This window comes from Heloderma suspectum, chromosome 5 (assembly GCF_057233095.1).
Source record: "Heloderma suspectum isolate Gila_16-S chromosome 5, 16-S_ref, whole genome shotgun sequence".
Classification (NCBI taxonomy): domain Eukaryota; kingdom Metazoa; phylum Chordata; class Lepidosauria; order Squamata; family Helodermatidae; genus Heloderma; species Heloderma suspectum.
This window is the reverse complement of record NC_139462.1, coordinates 221,304,903-221,318,892: the sequence shown is the minus strand read 5'-3', so window position 1 is coordinate 221,318,892 and position 13,990 is coordinate 221,304,903. Positions and strand designations below refer to the sequence as shown.

Below are 13,990 nucleotides of genomic sequence, written 5' to 3'. Positions count from 1 at the left end.
AGGCAGCATCTGTGGGGTTCCCAGGCAGTCTTCCATGCCTTAACACCATATATTCATATTATGGCTGGTATCCAAAGATCAGCACAACTATGGTATGCAGTATTAAGAGTATTTGGGGCACGTATTTCTACAATGGGGGGGGCAGTGTCACAAACCACTTTTGAAACAGCTATGACTTTTTAAAGCAGATTGCAATATACCATGAAAGTCTGCTGCTTAAAGGAAAAAGTCAACAATCTTACTGGACATGCTCAAGGCCTTGGGTTCCCCTAATGTAGCCAGTTGGATCACAGCCCATATTTGATATTAGGGGCCTGTGATTTGAGTGTAAACCGGAGCCAGATGTTTCTAGTATTGTTTGCTGATAGATTTTTACTGGAGTATAATCTTCAGTTGGAAGATTATAATCAACAGTTTTGTTAGGCAGTTTCAAGAGTAGTCGAAGGCTTCTAGGCACACTTATGCTGGCTATAGGTGGTGGATGTAGTTTAATACAAAGAAAACATTTCCTGGGAATCCACTGAATTTAGAATCAAGACTTAGGAAAGACAAGTGAGACATGCAACAAAATGCAGCAGTGTGGAGTGCTCCTGTTCAGAGTGCCAGCCAGCCATACTCTCTTACAAGCTACTCTTCCCCCACCCCCCAGTTTTCCATCCTCTTTCCAGTCAGTCAGCACTCTGTGCCCATTAAGCATGCTCAGTCCATATTGGGTGGTTTTAGGGGGCTTCCTTATTTTCTATAAAGTGTTTTTTTACTTCTGCAAAGCTTGGGGTTTCTCCAAACATGGTGATACCTCCCTCTTGTGTGCGGATGGTACCATTTGGGCTGCATAAGGTTCCACTCATGGCAAATAAGTTTTCTATTAGTATATATGGTTTTTCTCTCAATGTTTGAACTGTAGTTTAATTTAAAGACAGTTTGGTCAACTCAGGATGTGTATGTTTTGTTGTTCAATAGTCTTTGTTAACTGTTCTTAAGAGTTGTTTCCTACAAACAAGGACACGTATTAAGTTTACGTATGTTAAATTTTAATATTTAACCTAAACATGACTCATTTCAAACCAAGATAACACCAGTGCCAAAAGCCAAAAAGGCTCATTGTCTCTTGCATCAGCGTAACCCTCTCTGACCAAGCTTTATCTGTATCTGAAGTCTTTTTCATGAGGGAACCTAATGCTATGCAGGAAGCCTTGACCCCTAAACTATCACAGTGCTCTCCGCACCCCCCTTCTACTGGTCCTGTCAGAAAAGAAAGGTTTGGGGAGTGGATGAAAACAGGATTTCATAGCTGTTGTACATGGCTTTGAAGTCTTTACTCTTTAAACACTCCTTTATGCAATCGAGGATCAAAGACCTTCTGTGAGCAATTTGCTAGATATTTTGCAGGTAAAGTTGCTCGTATTCATCCCTGACTAGGTATCCGTAACATGACTAGATGGTGCACTAGCCCTGTCCATCTCAGACTGTCAGAACAATGGCATCCAAGTCAGTCCCATTCAGCAAATGTCTCCTGCAGTGTTAATTAGTAGCTTCCCTATTGCTGTTTTATTGCTTTCTGTTCAGCATGACCGGGGAGGGGAAGAATGATGAATTGCCCCTTAGTCAACATTTGTTCCTCCCTTTAATTATTAGTTTCTTTTCATTATTTAAGTATTAAACAGAGCTATTTTGCCATGAGGATAAAACCATGGAAGGAACAATCACAGAATCATAGAATAGTAGGGTTGGAAGGGGCCTATAAGACCATCAAGTCCAATCCCCACCCCCACAACTAATGGTCGCTATGGAAGGTTTGAAGAGCAACAGTTGGAACAGCAGCAGCGACGTCTAAGGTGGGTGAACTCTAGATATTTTGGTTTACAATCCCCATCATTCCTCACCATTGGCTATGATGGCTAGGGCTGATGGGAATTGTGGACCAGAACACCTGGAGGGCCACAAATTGCCCACCCCAATGGTGCAGGGGACTGAACATTTTGCATCATAGTTCCCCAGGGAGCTTTAGCTACTGGGTAGTATAAAAATGTAATAAATACATTTTTAAAAAATCTTATGCTTACCCTATTAATCCGTGTATCGGCCAACTTTGAGGGCTGTTTTCAGGCAGAAAGGTGGAATATAAGTAATTTAAATAATTACAGAACCACTGATTATGAATCCCCCCCCCCAAAAAAAAAACACTGAACAAGAAATAATAAAAGGGACAGAATCTGCAGGGAAGAAACATCTAATTCAAGGCACAGTAGTAGACTCAATAGTACTCGACAGCTGGCACTGCAATTGCATTTTACTGAGGAAAATACCGCAAATCAAGTCTGGAAGAACACAGAAGACAAATAATGTAATGGAGCCGTTGGCAATGATATGGTCTGAACAAAGGATGGCAGTTCCAGGGGGAAAGCTTAAGGTAGTATCCAACCGGACTGCTGTGCTCCCACTGATTGCACTGCACAAGCAGGACCCATGACTTGTGCAACAGGGATTTAGCGCCTCATAAAGCAAGCCCCAAAATGAGCAGAAATACTCGTTTCCAAATCAAGGCAGGTCAGCAGAACTCCCTTATGTGAGCTCCGCTGACCTGACCTGTTCCGGAAATGAGCATTTCTGCTCGTTTCCGGTTCTTATCCAAAGTGCTAAACCCTTGTTGCACAAGTGGCGGGTCCTGCTAGCGCTCAAGCAGCATTGGATACTGCCTTATTGTGGAAGCAATCTGTTACATTCACATACCCAAGGTCATATGCAACATATTGTGCACAAACAGACACTTGAGGAGTTTGACATATACTGAAGAGAAGCTCTTCAATTTCAAATGTTTCTATACATATCTTTGTTCAATTTCTCAAAGGGGAAAAACGCTCCCTTCTCTGAACTTTTTGCTCTAAAAATAGTTACAAAGATAAGAGCCCCTCCCTATAAACAGCTACAGTTTGGACTACAAATACAGGTTTAGTTTACATGGACAAGCAACTCATCTTTTGGAGGGATTAGTCTCCATAAAAATGGTATATGCCAGACTATGCAGCTGCCCAGCTTGCTGTTGGGAGTGCATTTGGAGAATCAATCAACGTAATTAAGTGAATTATGCTGTCTTCTGGATATGCAGGAACATTTGGAGTTATTATTCAGCAGGACCTTTGGAGTGTATTTGCACACCATGGATTTCAGTAAATATTGGAATATCAACATGATATTGTTACCTTTTGGTCAGTTTGTATGCAACACACATTCTTCATACTACTCTGTGGGTAATGTTTCTGTTCTCTTTTGCAGACATGTTAAACATGCCAGCTGTGTCTGATGGCAATACATTTGATAAACCCCTGATTTGTGGGTCTCTTGGGTATAATCCATCTAAAAGAAAAATGACTTACATCTGTGTTTTTAGTAATGAGAGATGCAGTCCTTCTTTATATAACAATCAATGTTTTATTAATGAATATGGTGAAGTTTTAGCTATCCACCAAAGATGTGTAAAAAAATTGCAGAAAATAAAAATAAATAAAGCTGGTTTTAAATCAGTCTTGTTTTACCATCTCTGTTCAGAATGCAACATTTATAAACCACACAAAAAAGTCATTAAAGTTTTAAAGTAATCTACTGATATTCGAATTACAGCTTTTTATGACAATCTAATGATAGCTGAAACTGATTTGGTTTTAGGTTTAGCAACTTGAATATTCAAATACAGTGTCTTGTTTCTCACAATACTTCCTCTTATTGTGATGGGCAACAGCGATGACAGATTGTTGGCTTTTTGACATAAGGCACTATGATATGAATATGCCATACACTTGCCTTATGTCAGAGATCTGTTGCTGACCAGTGACTTCTATTAAATACAAAAAAAATGGTATTGTTTCAGGATACAGTGCATTTTAGATGGACACCGGGTGAAGTCTTTCGGCAAACATTTTGAAATGCAAGCCTATATTGAATACAGAAGCTTTTTGTCATGCTGCTTTTTTGCGACAGTCACTGGGAAATAATAGACTAGCTACCCATCACTCAGTCCAATACACAAACATTCTCATCACCATTTTGTTCTTCTCTACTGCTGTCAGTATTCTTGAGGCAAAGATGACCCAGTAACTTTACTCAAGTTCTTCTACAAAGGTGTTTTCGTTCACAGCAATCATTCAGTTTCACTTTCCTTTTGTTTGGCACCTGATAGAAAAACAAAAATTTAGATGTGGAGGAGCATTTCTGCACAGCAAATTCTTTCATTTGTGACCCACATTTCTTACGTCTTTCATCAAGTTTGCTTCTGCTGTGCTATATCACTACATTTGCCTGGCACTCAGAATACAAGGTTTTGTGCCTGGCAAAATTAAGATACTTCCACCCTCAGATAGTGCATGTATTGCTATTATGATTGCACACATCTCACAGGCTGGTGGTGATAGCCAACACCACTCCTTTCTCAATGCATACACTAGTTTATGAATGTATATATTTCAGTGTTTAGTATTATTCCACTCCATAAACTTAAGAGGCAAGCCTAGTATAGCCAGGGAACACTGACAGCAAGCTATGCCTACCTCATATGCGCAGAGAATTCCAAGCCTCTGAGTATGAGGCTTTGCTGGTGGTCCAGAAAAGCATGCCCAATCCCTACTTAAAATCTATCTCAGTTATGCGCAGTAGTATCCACACTTTTGAGTCTTTGATATAACGGCCCATTTTAAAGCAACCATTTCAGACATACTCTTAAAAACCTATTGTGCCTCAGCCAAAACTTTTGTCTTTTTACAGAAGCTTGAATAAATATTTGTAATATACACTATAAACAGCCCTTTTGAAGCACTAATGCAACTAAGATACTCTGTACCTTTCAACGTTTTAAATTTTTCTGCTAGGCCAACAGTGAGCCAGACCCAAACTTCTGTAGGTGCTCAAATGTTCTCATAGTAATTGTGGACAGTACCAACTTCTTTGTTCACTTGTACCATCAAAGGCAGCTCGGTGTGCAGGTTGAACGTGCAAGCACAGACCTGTCCGTGACAGTGCTGTATGAGTGAGAGGGATCACTGTAGGCTTTAGAGCTCCCACATGCTGCCTGGCCAACTGGGAACTAGAAGTGGTATTCCAGTTCGCATAGCTGCATCTGGACCTTCAGGTCATGGAAAATGATTCATTTTGGGAGTAATAACTAAAGAATATCCTGTGTTTAAGATATGGTATCATTGAGGTATAGCTCAAAGTTTGGGGTGCCAACATCAGAGAGATTGCTGCTCGGTCATGAAGCTTACTGAGTAGGCCTTGGGCAAATATCAGTCTACCTTTTAAGAGTTGTGCGAGGATAAAATGATTGAAAACTATTTTGGATGCTACTGTAGAAAAGATATATAATAAATAAGTGCAGCATCCATACCTGCTGGCGTGAGCACTAAAGCTTGTAGGATGTCAGAGAGGGAGATGATACCAACAATACTATCTGCTTCGTTCACCACTACCAACCGATGAACCTGAAAATGGGACAAACACACAGTAAGAGACGACTGAATTTCCCAATAAGAAAAAAAACACCCTACATTCAGGTTGTTAATAGGTAGCAGAATCAAGTTATTTAGAAGGATGCTCAGCCCTCCAAATTAAGTACTGTATAAAAGTCTTTCTAAAACCCAATTTTGTTCTGTTCCAGAGCGCATTTCACATTTAAATTGAATTTACTGCTAAGTACAAACAGAAAACATTAACAACTGGTTCTGTTTCCCAATGCTGCCAACTCAAGCTTAGATCAAACTCTTTAGTTTTATACCAGTATGTCATTGCAGCAAGTTACAAGTCCTGTCCTCCCTCACTGTTAGCCCTGTGCATTCACATACACTGTTTTCTGTGGACTTGTACATGTAACTGAAGGTCTAGTTGATCTACAATTAAAACAGGTACGTGCTGAACAGTATTAGAGCACATTTCATATCTCATTGCTACAAAAGAGTAATTGTTGAAATGCTAACGTATTATTTAACATCAAAGATCTGTTCACAGATCTGAGAGAGCTGTTCACAGATCTGAGAGATTTGAGAGCACAGATGACATTTTCTTCATTGTTTTGTCAGAGCTGAAAGTAAAGTTCAACAGAAATTATTCTTGCTCATTATAAATATATTCAAGAAGAACATTCTTGTTAAAAATAGATATTGTCTGTAACCCAAACACTGCGACATAATCTAACAAGGAACGGACTAAAACTAACAAGTCTATTTTTAATATAAAAGTGAAGTGTAATGTTACTCGTTTCATACATAGGTAAAATATATTTAAAATTAGAATAACCTAATTAAAATTTCATCCTAATGGTGTATCGTTACAATTTATGCACTACATTCCAGATTGCTATTTTAGGTACATTTGATGGTTTGTGTTGGCTCAGCAGGACTTCTGAACAGCAAACTCTCTTCACATATTGCTTTTGAAACTCCCAAATGTTGAAAGTAGTTTGTTGTATGGCAGCAATAGCTGCTTTGGGGGCAATATGCAACAAGTTAAGCATGAGATAGTGCCATGCAACTAGCTCTCTCTCTCCCCCTCTCTCTACACACACACACACACACACACACGTTTGCCTCCAGTTACATACACACACGTTTGCTTCCAGTTGACTGAACTAGGATGCAGTCAATAGTGCAGTGCTCAAGAGGCATGTAGGAATGCAGGCCTGACTATGCCACAACGAGGCCAATAAGCCCTCCCACTCATGTCCAGAAGTTACACAAGGCCTGCATTGGGGAAAGGGGACAGCTGTTTGAGAGACACAAGCTCTCAGCCTTGCCTGAGATGACTTTCTAGATTAGGTCTATAAACTTTTCTATTTATAATCTAATGAAGAAAGATTGACAATGTTTGGACAATCAAATCTCAGTTTAAGAAGCCAAGATATGAATGAGCCTCCTGCACACACATGCAGCTGGTTTGCTCCTCCCTTTGCATGAGTGGGGAAACAAGCCAGGAAGCAGCAGTTAACCATAGCTTCCCACTGCATCTGAACCAGAAACTATGTTTAATGGCTTCCAAGATATGGAAGCCAACTTTAAACAATAGCTTCATATCTTGGCTTATTTGGAAGCCATTAATCATTGTTTCCCAGTTCGGATATATTGGCAAGCTGTGATTGAGAGCCTTTTTTAAAAAGGCAGGAATGGGACTGCTCCTAAAGAAACCAAAACTGAGCTCTGAAGACATAAAGAACTATAAGCCAGTTGCTAACATCCTCCTCCTGGGTAGAGTGTTTATGTAGTTGCCAGCCAACCCCAGTCACTCTTCAATTAAACTGATTTTCTAGATCAATTTCTAGTCCTGGATTTGGAATGGAAACTGCCTTGGTCATCTTGCAGGATTACCTTTGCCAAGAGAGGAACAGGAGGACAGTGACCCTATTGATTTTTGTGGACCACTCAGCAGCTTTTTATACCATTGACCATGGAATTGTTATAGATAGATTGTCCTAGTTGGGGATTGAAGGTACTGCACTGCAGTGGTTCTGTTGCTACTTGGATGGTCAGTTCCAGAAGGTGGTAATGGGGGATTATTGCTCTGCCTTTGGCTGTTATGATATGGAGTTCCACAGGGCTGTATTTTATCCCTCCATGTTATTTAACATCTACATGAAACCGCTTAGAGAGATAATCTGGATACGTGGATTGAGGATAACACCCAGTTCTCTCTCCCCTTTTCATCTAATTCAGGTGAGGTGGGGGTGATTTGAACTAGAGCTTGGACATACTAATGAGTTGGATGAGGGCCAATAAACAGACTCCGTCCAGGTAAGATGGAGGCACTGTTAGTAGGTACTTCATTTGCACAGCTGAGTGGTGTTCAACCTGCACTCCTCCCTAAAAGATCAGGTTCAGAGTTTGGGGGTGCTTTTAAATCCAGCATTGGCATTGGAGTCACAAGGGGCATCAGTGTTTTGGAACACCTTTTATCAGCTTTCATTGGTTTACCAACTGCAACCCTATCTGGAAGAGATAGTTATCTACAATTATCCATGCTCTGGTAACCCCCCATTTGGATTACTGGTATGCATTATATGTGAGACTGCCTTTGAAAATGGTCCAGAACCTTCAGCTAGTCCAAATTTGGGCAGCAAGACAATGCACTGTGACTGTCCAATATGATCACGTTACACCAGTACTTCTCCATCTGTGCTGGCTGCCAATGTTTCAGGGCCCAATTCAAAGAGCTGGTATTAACCTTTAAAGCCCTACATGGCTTGGGGCCAGATTACCTGGGAAACTGCCTACTTTCACATATATTAAGGTAATCGCCAGGGGCCCATTTCCAGGTGCGATGGACGGTGACTAGAGGGGGCCTTTTCAGTGGTGGTGCCCAGCTGTAGAATGCCCTTCCCAGAGAGGCTCACCTGGCACCTATATTATTATCTTGAAGACTCCCCCACACCTCTCCCCATCCCTAGGTGTTTTAATCTTAAAACTTTTTAGTGCCTTTAGCTCCGCTGTCATTTTACTTATTTTAATTTATACTGGAGCAGTTTTATTCTGTTTAGATTTTTTGTTTGATTTAATCTTTATGTTTTCAAATTTTATTGTTGCCTGCCCAGAGAGCATCACTTAATTGATTCCGATGATTCCCGTGTGGGACGTAACTGGCAACCAATAGTCTTGCCCAATTCTGAAAGAAACGGACATGGAGAGCTGCACCCGGACAATGCTACCTCCCTTTGCAGGCCCATGAAATGAGCTGGAGTAAGGAAGGCCATGTGATTGCTGGAGTGGGATATACTCCTTAGACCAGATGGTACCATGGTGATTGAAGCACTCCCGAAACCATATACGCTTACCAAAGAACAATAAGGATAGGCTTAAGTATTTCTTGTTCTGTCTCTTTGAGCAAACAAAAAAAGTTATTGCTGTTTTTTAAAACAGCCACAATGAGACAAAAATTACAGGGACTAACAAATGGGAAGCAAGGAGAGACTCCTGCCTAGACCCATGTCAGAAGTCTGAATGAAAATCGTAACAAAAACGTAGAAAGAAAGTTACTGCTCCCAAGTCTAAACTTGGGAGCCACCGATTAAGCCTGTTCTACATGGAAGGCAGAGTCAAGACTGAGATGGGTTCCTTGTCTTCCAGGTGGATAGAAATCTGATCTGATTGGCCTTGCTTTTCATGGAAGTGGGAAATGCAGGTTACTTACCTGTACCTGTAATTCTTCAAGTGGTCATCTGTGCATTCACACATACGGGCTCTGAGCCTGCACTGAGCCTCTTTCGGGAAACTTCTAAAGCTGAGGAACATTTTGGCAGGAACCCTACCCCACCATCCACCACGCATGTACCAGCGGGTTCTCGTCCGTTCCCTCAGTTCCTTGAGACTGACTAGCGTGGCCTCGAATCTGAGGGAAAACACACACCTAGGTACCAACATCGAATTCGATATCAACACCAAAGTGGGAATGATGGGTGGATTGTGTGAATGCACAGATGACCATGCAAAGAACTATAGCTACAGGTAAGCAACCTGCATTTCTTCTTCATGGTCTCTGTGCATCACACATATGGATGATTAACAAGCTCAGTTACTGGTGATGGGTATGTGTCTCTCACCCAAAAGCATAGTCAGACTGTGCCTTGACATCCAGTCTGTAATACTTTACAAACGTCAAGGGTTTCGACCACGTCGCCACTTTACGTAAGTCCGACAATAGCACACCTTTGCCAAAGGCTGTAGATGCAGCAATCCCTTGCATCGAATGTGCCCAACCGCGAGACGGATGCTCCAAGCCTAAGTCAGCGGCCAAACCAATAGTTTGTACAATCCATACAGCCAGCCTTTGAGAAGAGATAGGGAGACCCTTCTTGGGACCACCGTAGCAAACAAAAAATTGTTGCGTGTTACGGAAAGATGCTCTTTGACTTATAAAAACCCAATACCTTCCTTACATCCAGAGCATGCAACTTCCTTTTCAGGTCAGAAGATGGGTCTGGGGAAAAAGTCAGTAGTGAGATGGATTGTTTGACATGCAAATCAGAGACCACCTCTGGTAAAAAGTCAATGTCCAGTCTCGGGTCAACCTTGTCCTTATGAAAGATCATGTAGGGATGATCAACCCGTACGGCACAAATCTCACTAACATGTCTGGAGGCCATGATGGCAACCAAAAAGACCACTTTTCACAACAGCAACCAAAGATCTGTCAAGGCCAAAAGTTCAAAGGGCTTCGAAAGAAGGGTGTGAAAGACTCCACTGAGGAACTAGAGTTCCACTGGGGGCGCCAAATTCTTTAAGCCCCGCAAGAACTGACAAGTAGTAGGGTGAGTGACCAGGGAAAAACCTTGAACTTGCCCTCTGTAAAAAGGAAGAGCTGCCAAATAACACTTTATGGACGAAAGCTTTAAACCTTTCTGGAACAAGTGATGCAAAAACAAAATAACATTTCCAGGCAATCGCATAAGTGGATTGAAACCATGGAGACTTGCAGACTTCAAAAACAACGACCGCTTAGCTGCATAGGACCGACATGTAGCCAGCTTCTGAGCTGTGTCCAAAACTGCCTGGACCTCCAATGGGAGCCAAGTAACGGTACTCAATGCTGAATCCTCCAGGCTGTTAAGTTTCAGGGTGTCGAGATCTGGGTGCCGGATCCTGCCTCGATCCCGAGAGATCAGATCCAAGGATTGCAGAAGATGTAAGAACTGCTTTTTGGACAGACACAGCAGGGTTGCAAACCATGGTTGCTTCGGCCATCAAGGAGTAATCACAACGCAGTCCATCCTGTAGCGTACTAATTTTTGGAGCACCCTCAAGAGAAGGGGAAATGGAGAGAATAGGTAAAACAGCTCCCCGTGCCATCGAAGTTGAAAGGCATCGTGCAACGACAATCGACTGATCCCTGTTCTCATGAAGAATTTCTTGCAGTTTGCATTTGATGGGGTCATGAACAAGTCCACCATGGGCCAACCCCATTTCAGGAATAGAAAATGCAGGATAGAGGTAGACATGTGTAATTCATGGGACAATTTGTACAAGCAGCTCAGATTGTCCGCCAAAATATTGTCTTCTCCAGCAATGGGAAGAGCGCTCAAAAGCATGTCTCGGTGGACTGCCCACTGGAATACGTCCATCGTGAGACTGACAAGCTTGGACGAATGTGTGCCCCCTTGCTTCTTGATGTGCCACAACACCACTGTATTGTCAATCAGTATCTGCACATGCCTTCCTCGAAGGCAAGTCTCGAATGCGTGCATTGTCTTCCAAACAGCGAGAAATTCCAGGTAGTTTATGTACAGTTTCTTTTCCACTGCAGACCAGGTTCCCTGAATCTGAAGTGGACCACAGTGAGCTCTCCATCCTGAAAGGGAAGCGTCTGTTGTCAATATCTGCACAGAGGATACCTGGACGAAGGGGGCGCCCCGACATAGGTTGCACGGTTGCATCCACCACAGGAGGGAGTCTGCGAAGTTTCGGAGAAGCCAGTTCTGTAGTGGCTGCATTCGAAGTCTTGCCCAATGAACAACTGTGACTGTTGCTGCCATATGTCCCAGGAGTGTCTGCACAGCGTAAGTGGTGACTAACTGCTGAAAGTAAAGGGTCTCCCCGAGAGCAATCAATTCCTCTTGCTGCTTTTGAGGAAGGTAAGCACGTGCAACTGCTGAATCCAGCAATGCCCCTATAAATTGGAGCTGTTGTGTTAGCTTCAAAGTTGACTTTTCCCTGTTCACATACAGGCCCAATGCTTTCAGAAGTTTGAGAACAATCTCGATGGCATGAGAAAGGGAATCTCGGAGTCCGAGACAAGGAGCCAATCATCCAGGTAAGGGTAGATTTTGATGTCTTGAAATCAAAGGTATGCACACACAACCGTCATACACTTTGTAAAGATCCTAGGGGCGGTTGCCAGACTCAAGGGCAGGACTCAAAATTGGAACATGCTGGTAACCAGTGATGAAACACAAGTACCTCAGGTGAGCCTGTGTGATCACTATGTGGAAATATGCATTCTTCAGGTCTATGGCCGCAAACCAAACACCCTTCCAAAGGAGAGGAGGGATTGAAGCCACTGTGATCATTCTGAATTTTCTGGGAGTAATAAATTTTTTGTATTATTTATTATATGATTGGTTGGAGGCCTCTGTCCCGCTTTGGTATGGTAAAATACCAGGAGAAGAAACAATCCTCTGGCTGGTATGGAAGAACTCTTTGAATTGCTCTCTTCTGGAGCAAGGTGGTCGTTTCTAAGAGGAGGGCTAGCAACGGAAGGGTGACGCAAACAACATCCAACTGGGGAGGGTATGAAACTCTGTCACGTAACCCTGATTGATTATACTTAACACCCAGCTGTCCATTGTTATTATTCTCCAGGTTGGCAGGAACTAAGCCAGGACAGAGCCGAAGAAAAGTTGGCTGGCGAGACCAGGATGGCAAACATCAGAAAGTCAAAGCTGCTGCTTAGGAGTCAGTCCTTCCACAATCCTGGCATACTTCAAAGAAGGAGCGGGCTGCTACTGCTGCTGCTGAGGAAGCTGGTAATGAGGATAACTATCAAACTGCTGCTTGGCCGAATATGGTTGATGACAAAACCACCTGCATGACTTGTACTGTTGCTGTGGAGGTTGAGGACCCAAACCCATCTTTTGGGCTGTTGTCCTTGCCTTCTGAACAGAGTTCATTTGTTCATCAGTTTTGGCACTAAAGAGTCTTTCACCATCAAAAGGCAAATCCTCAGTTTGCGATCAAGCCTCAGGAGTTAAGCCCTCAGACCTCAACCAAGCATGCCTCGGGGGGGGGGGGGGATGCACCAACCATTGACTTGGCACTACAGTCAGCTTCATGATGGGAACTGTTATTCTGCTACCTGGACATTTTGACGGCTTCTATATGAAAAACTCTGGCAAGATCTCTTTGGTCGTCCAGGAGATAAGCGCAAAGGGAGTCCATCTTCTCCCAAAGGAACAGATGATTATCTGGCCATCATGGCCTGATAGTTTACCACTGGGAGACCAAGAGCAGTGGAAGAATATATTGTTGTTGTTCAATCGTTTAGTCGTGTCCGACTCTTCGTGACCCCATGGACCATAGCACGCCAGGCCTTCCTGTCCTGCGCTCTCTCCCGGAGCGTGCTCAAGTTCATATTCATTGCATCCGTGATGCTATCTAGCCATCTCATCCTCTGCCGTCCCCTTCTCCTTTGGCCTTCAGTCTTTCCCAGCATCAGGGTCTTTTCCAGGGAGTTTTCTCTTCGCATTAGGTGGCCAAAATATTGGAGCTTCAGCTTCATTATCTGTCCTTCCAATGAGCACTCAGGGTTGATTTCCTTTAGGATGGACTGATTTGACCTCCTTGCAGTCCAGGGGACTCGTAAGAGTCTTCTCCAGCACCACAGTTCGAAAGCATCAATTCTTCGGCGCTCAGCCTTCCTTATAGTCCAGCTCTCACAGCCATACATTACTACTGGGAAAACCATAGCTTTGATTAGATGGACCTTTGTCGGCAAGGTGATGTCTCTGCTTCTTACTATGCTGTCTAGGTTGGCCATAGCTTTCCTCCCAAGGAGCAAGCGTCTTTTAATTTCATGGCTACAGTCACCGTCTGCGGTGATCTTGGAGCCCAAGAAAATAAAATCTGTCACTGCTTCCATTTCTTCCCCTTCTATATGCCAGGAAGTGATGGGGCCAGATGCCATGATCTTAGTTTTTTTAATGTTGAGTTTCAAACCAGCTTTTGCACTCTCCTCTTTCACCCTCAACAAGAGGCTCTTGAGATCCTCTTCGCTTTCTGCCATTAGGGTGGTATCGTCTGCATATCGGAGGTTGTTGATAATTCTCCCAGCAATCTTAATTCCGACCTCTGATTCATCCAACCCGGCATTTCTCATGATGTACTCTGCATATAAGTTAAATAAGCAGGGTGACAATATGCAGCCTTGTCTCCCCAAAAGATCCAATCTTCTACCCTCCTTGTTGAAAGGCAAGGCGTGAACTTTCTGTGACCAGCCTTGCACTGACTCCACGATGATGGAATTCAGTCAT

General features: G+C 42.9%; 1 protein-coding gene across 2 annotated transcripts in view; it reads right to left on the bottom strand.

Annotated features, from left to right (window-relative positions):
- Nucleotides 1-1,010: 1,010 nt before the first annotated feature.
- The window catches only part of LOC146345184 (5'-AMP-activated protein kinase subunit gamma-2), a 73,749-nt gene continuing 60,769 nt past the window's right edge, over nt 1,011-13,990 (bottom strand). For both annotated transcript variants that reach the window (XM_084859369.1, XM_084859370.1), the window contains 2 exons: nt 5,375-5,468; nt 1,011-4,167 (listed from right to left, as the gene is read on the bottom strand). In XM_084859369.1, coding sequence (XP_084715495.1) covers nt 4,136-4,167; nt 5,375-5,468 — 126 coding nt within the window. In that variant the 3' untranslated portion in view covers nt 1,011-4,135. The remainder of the gene's footprint in view (nt 4,168-5,374; nt 5,469-13,990) is intronic.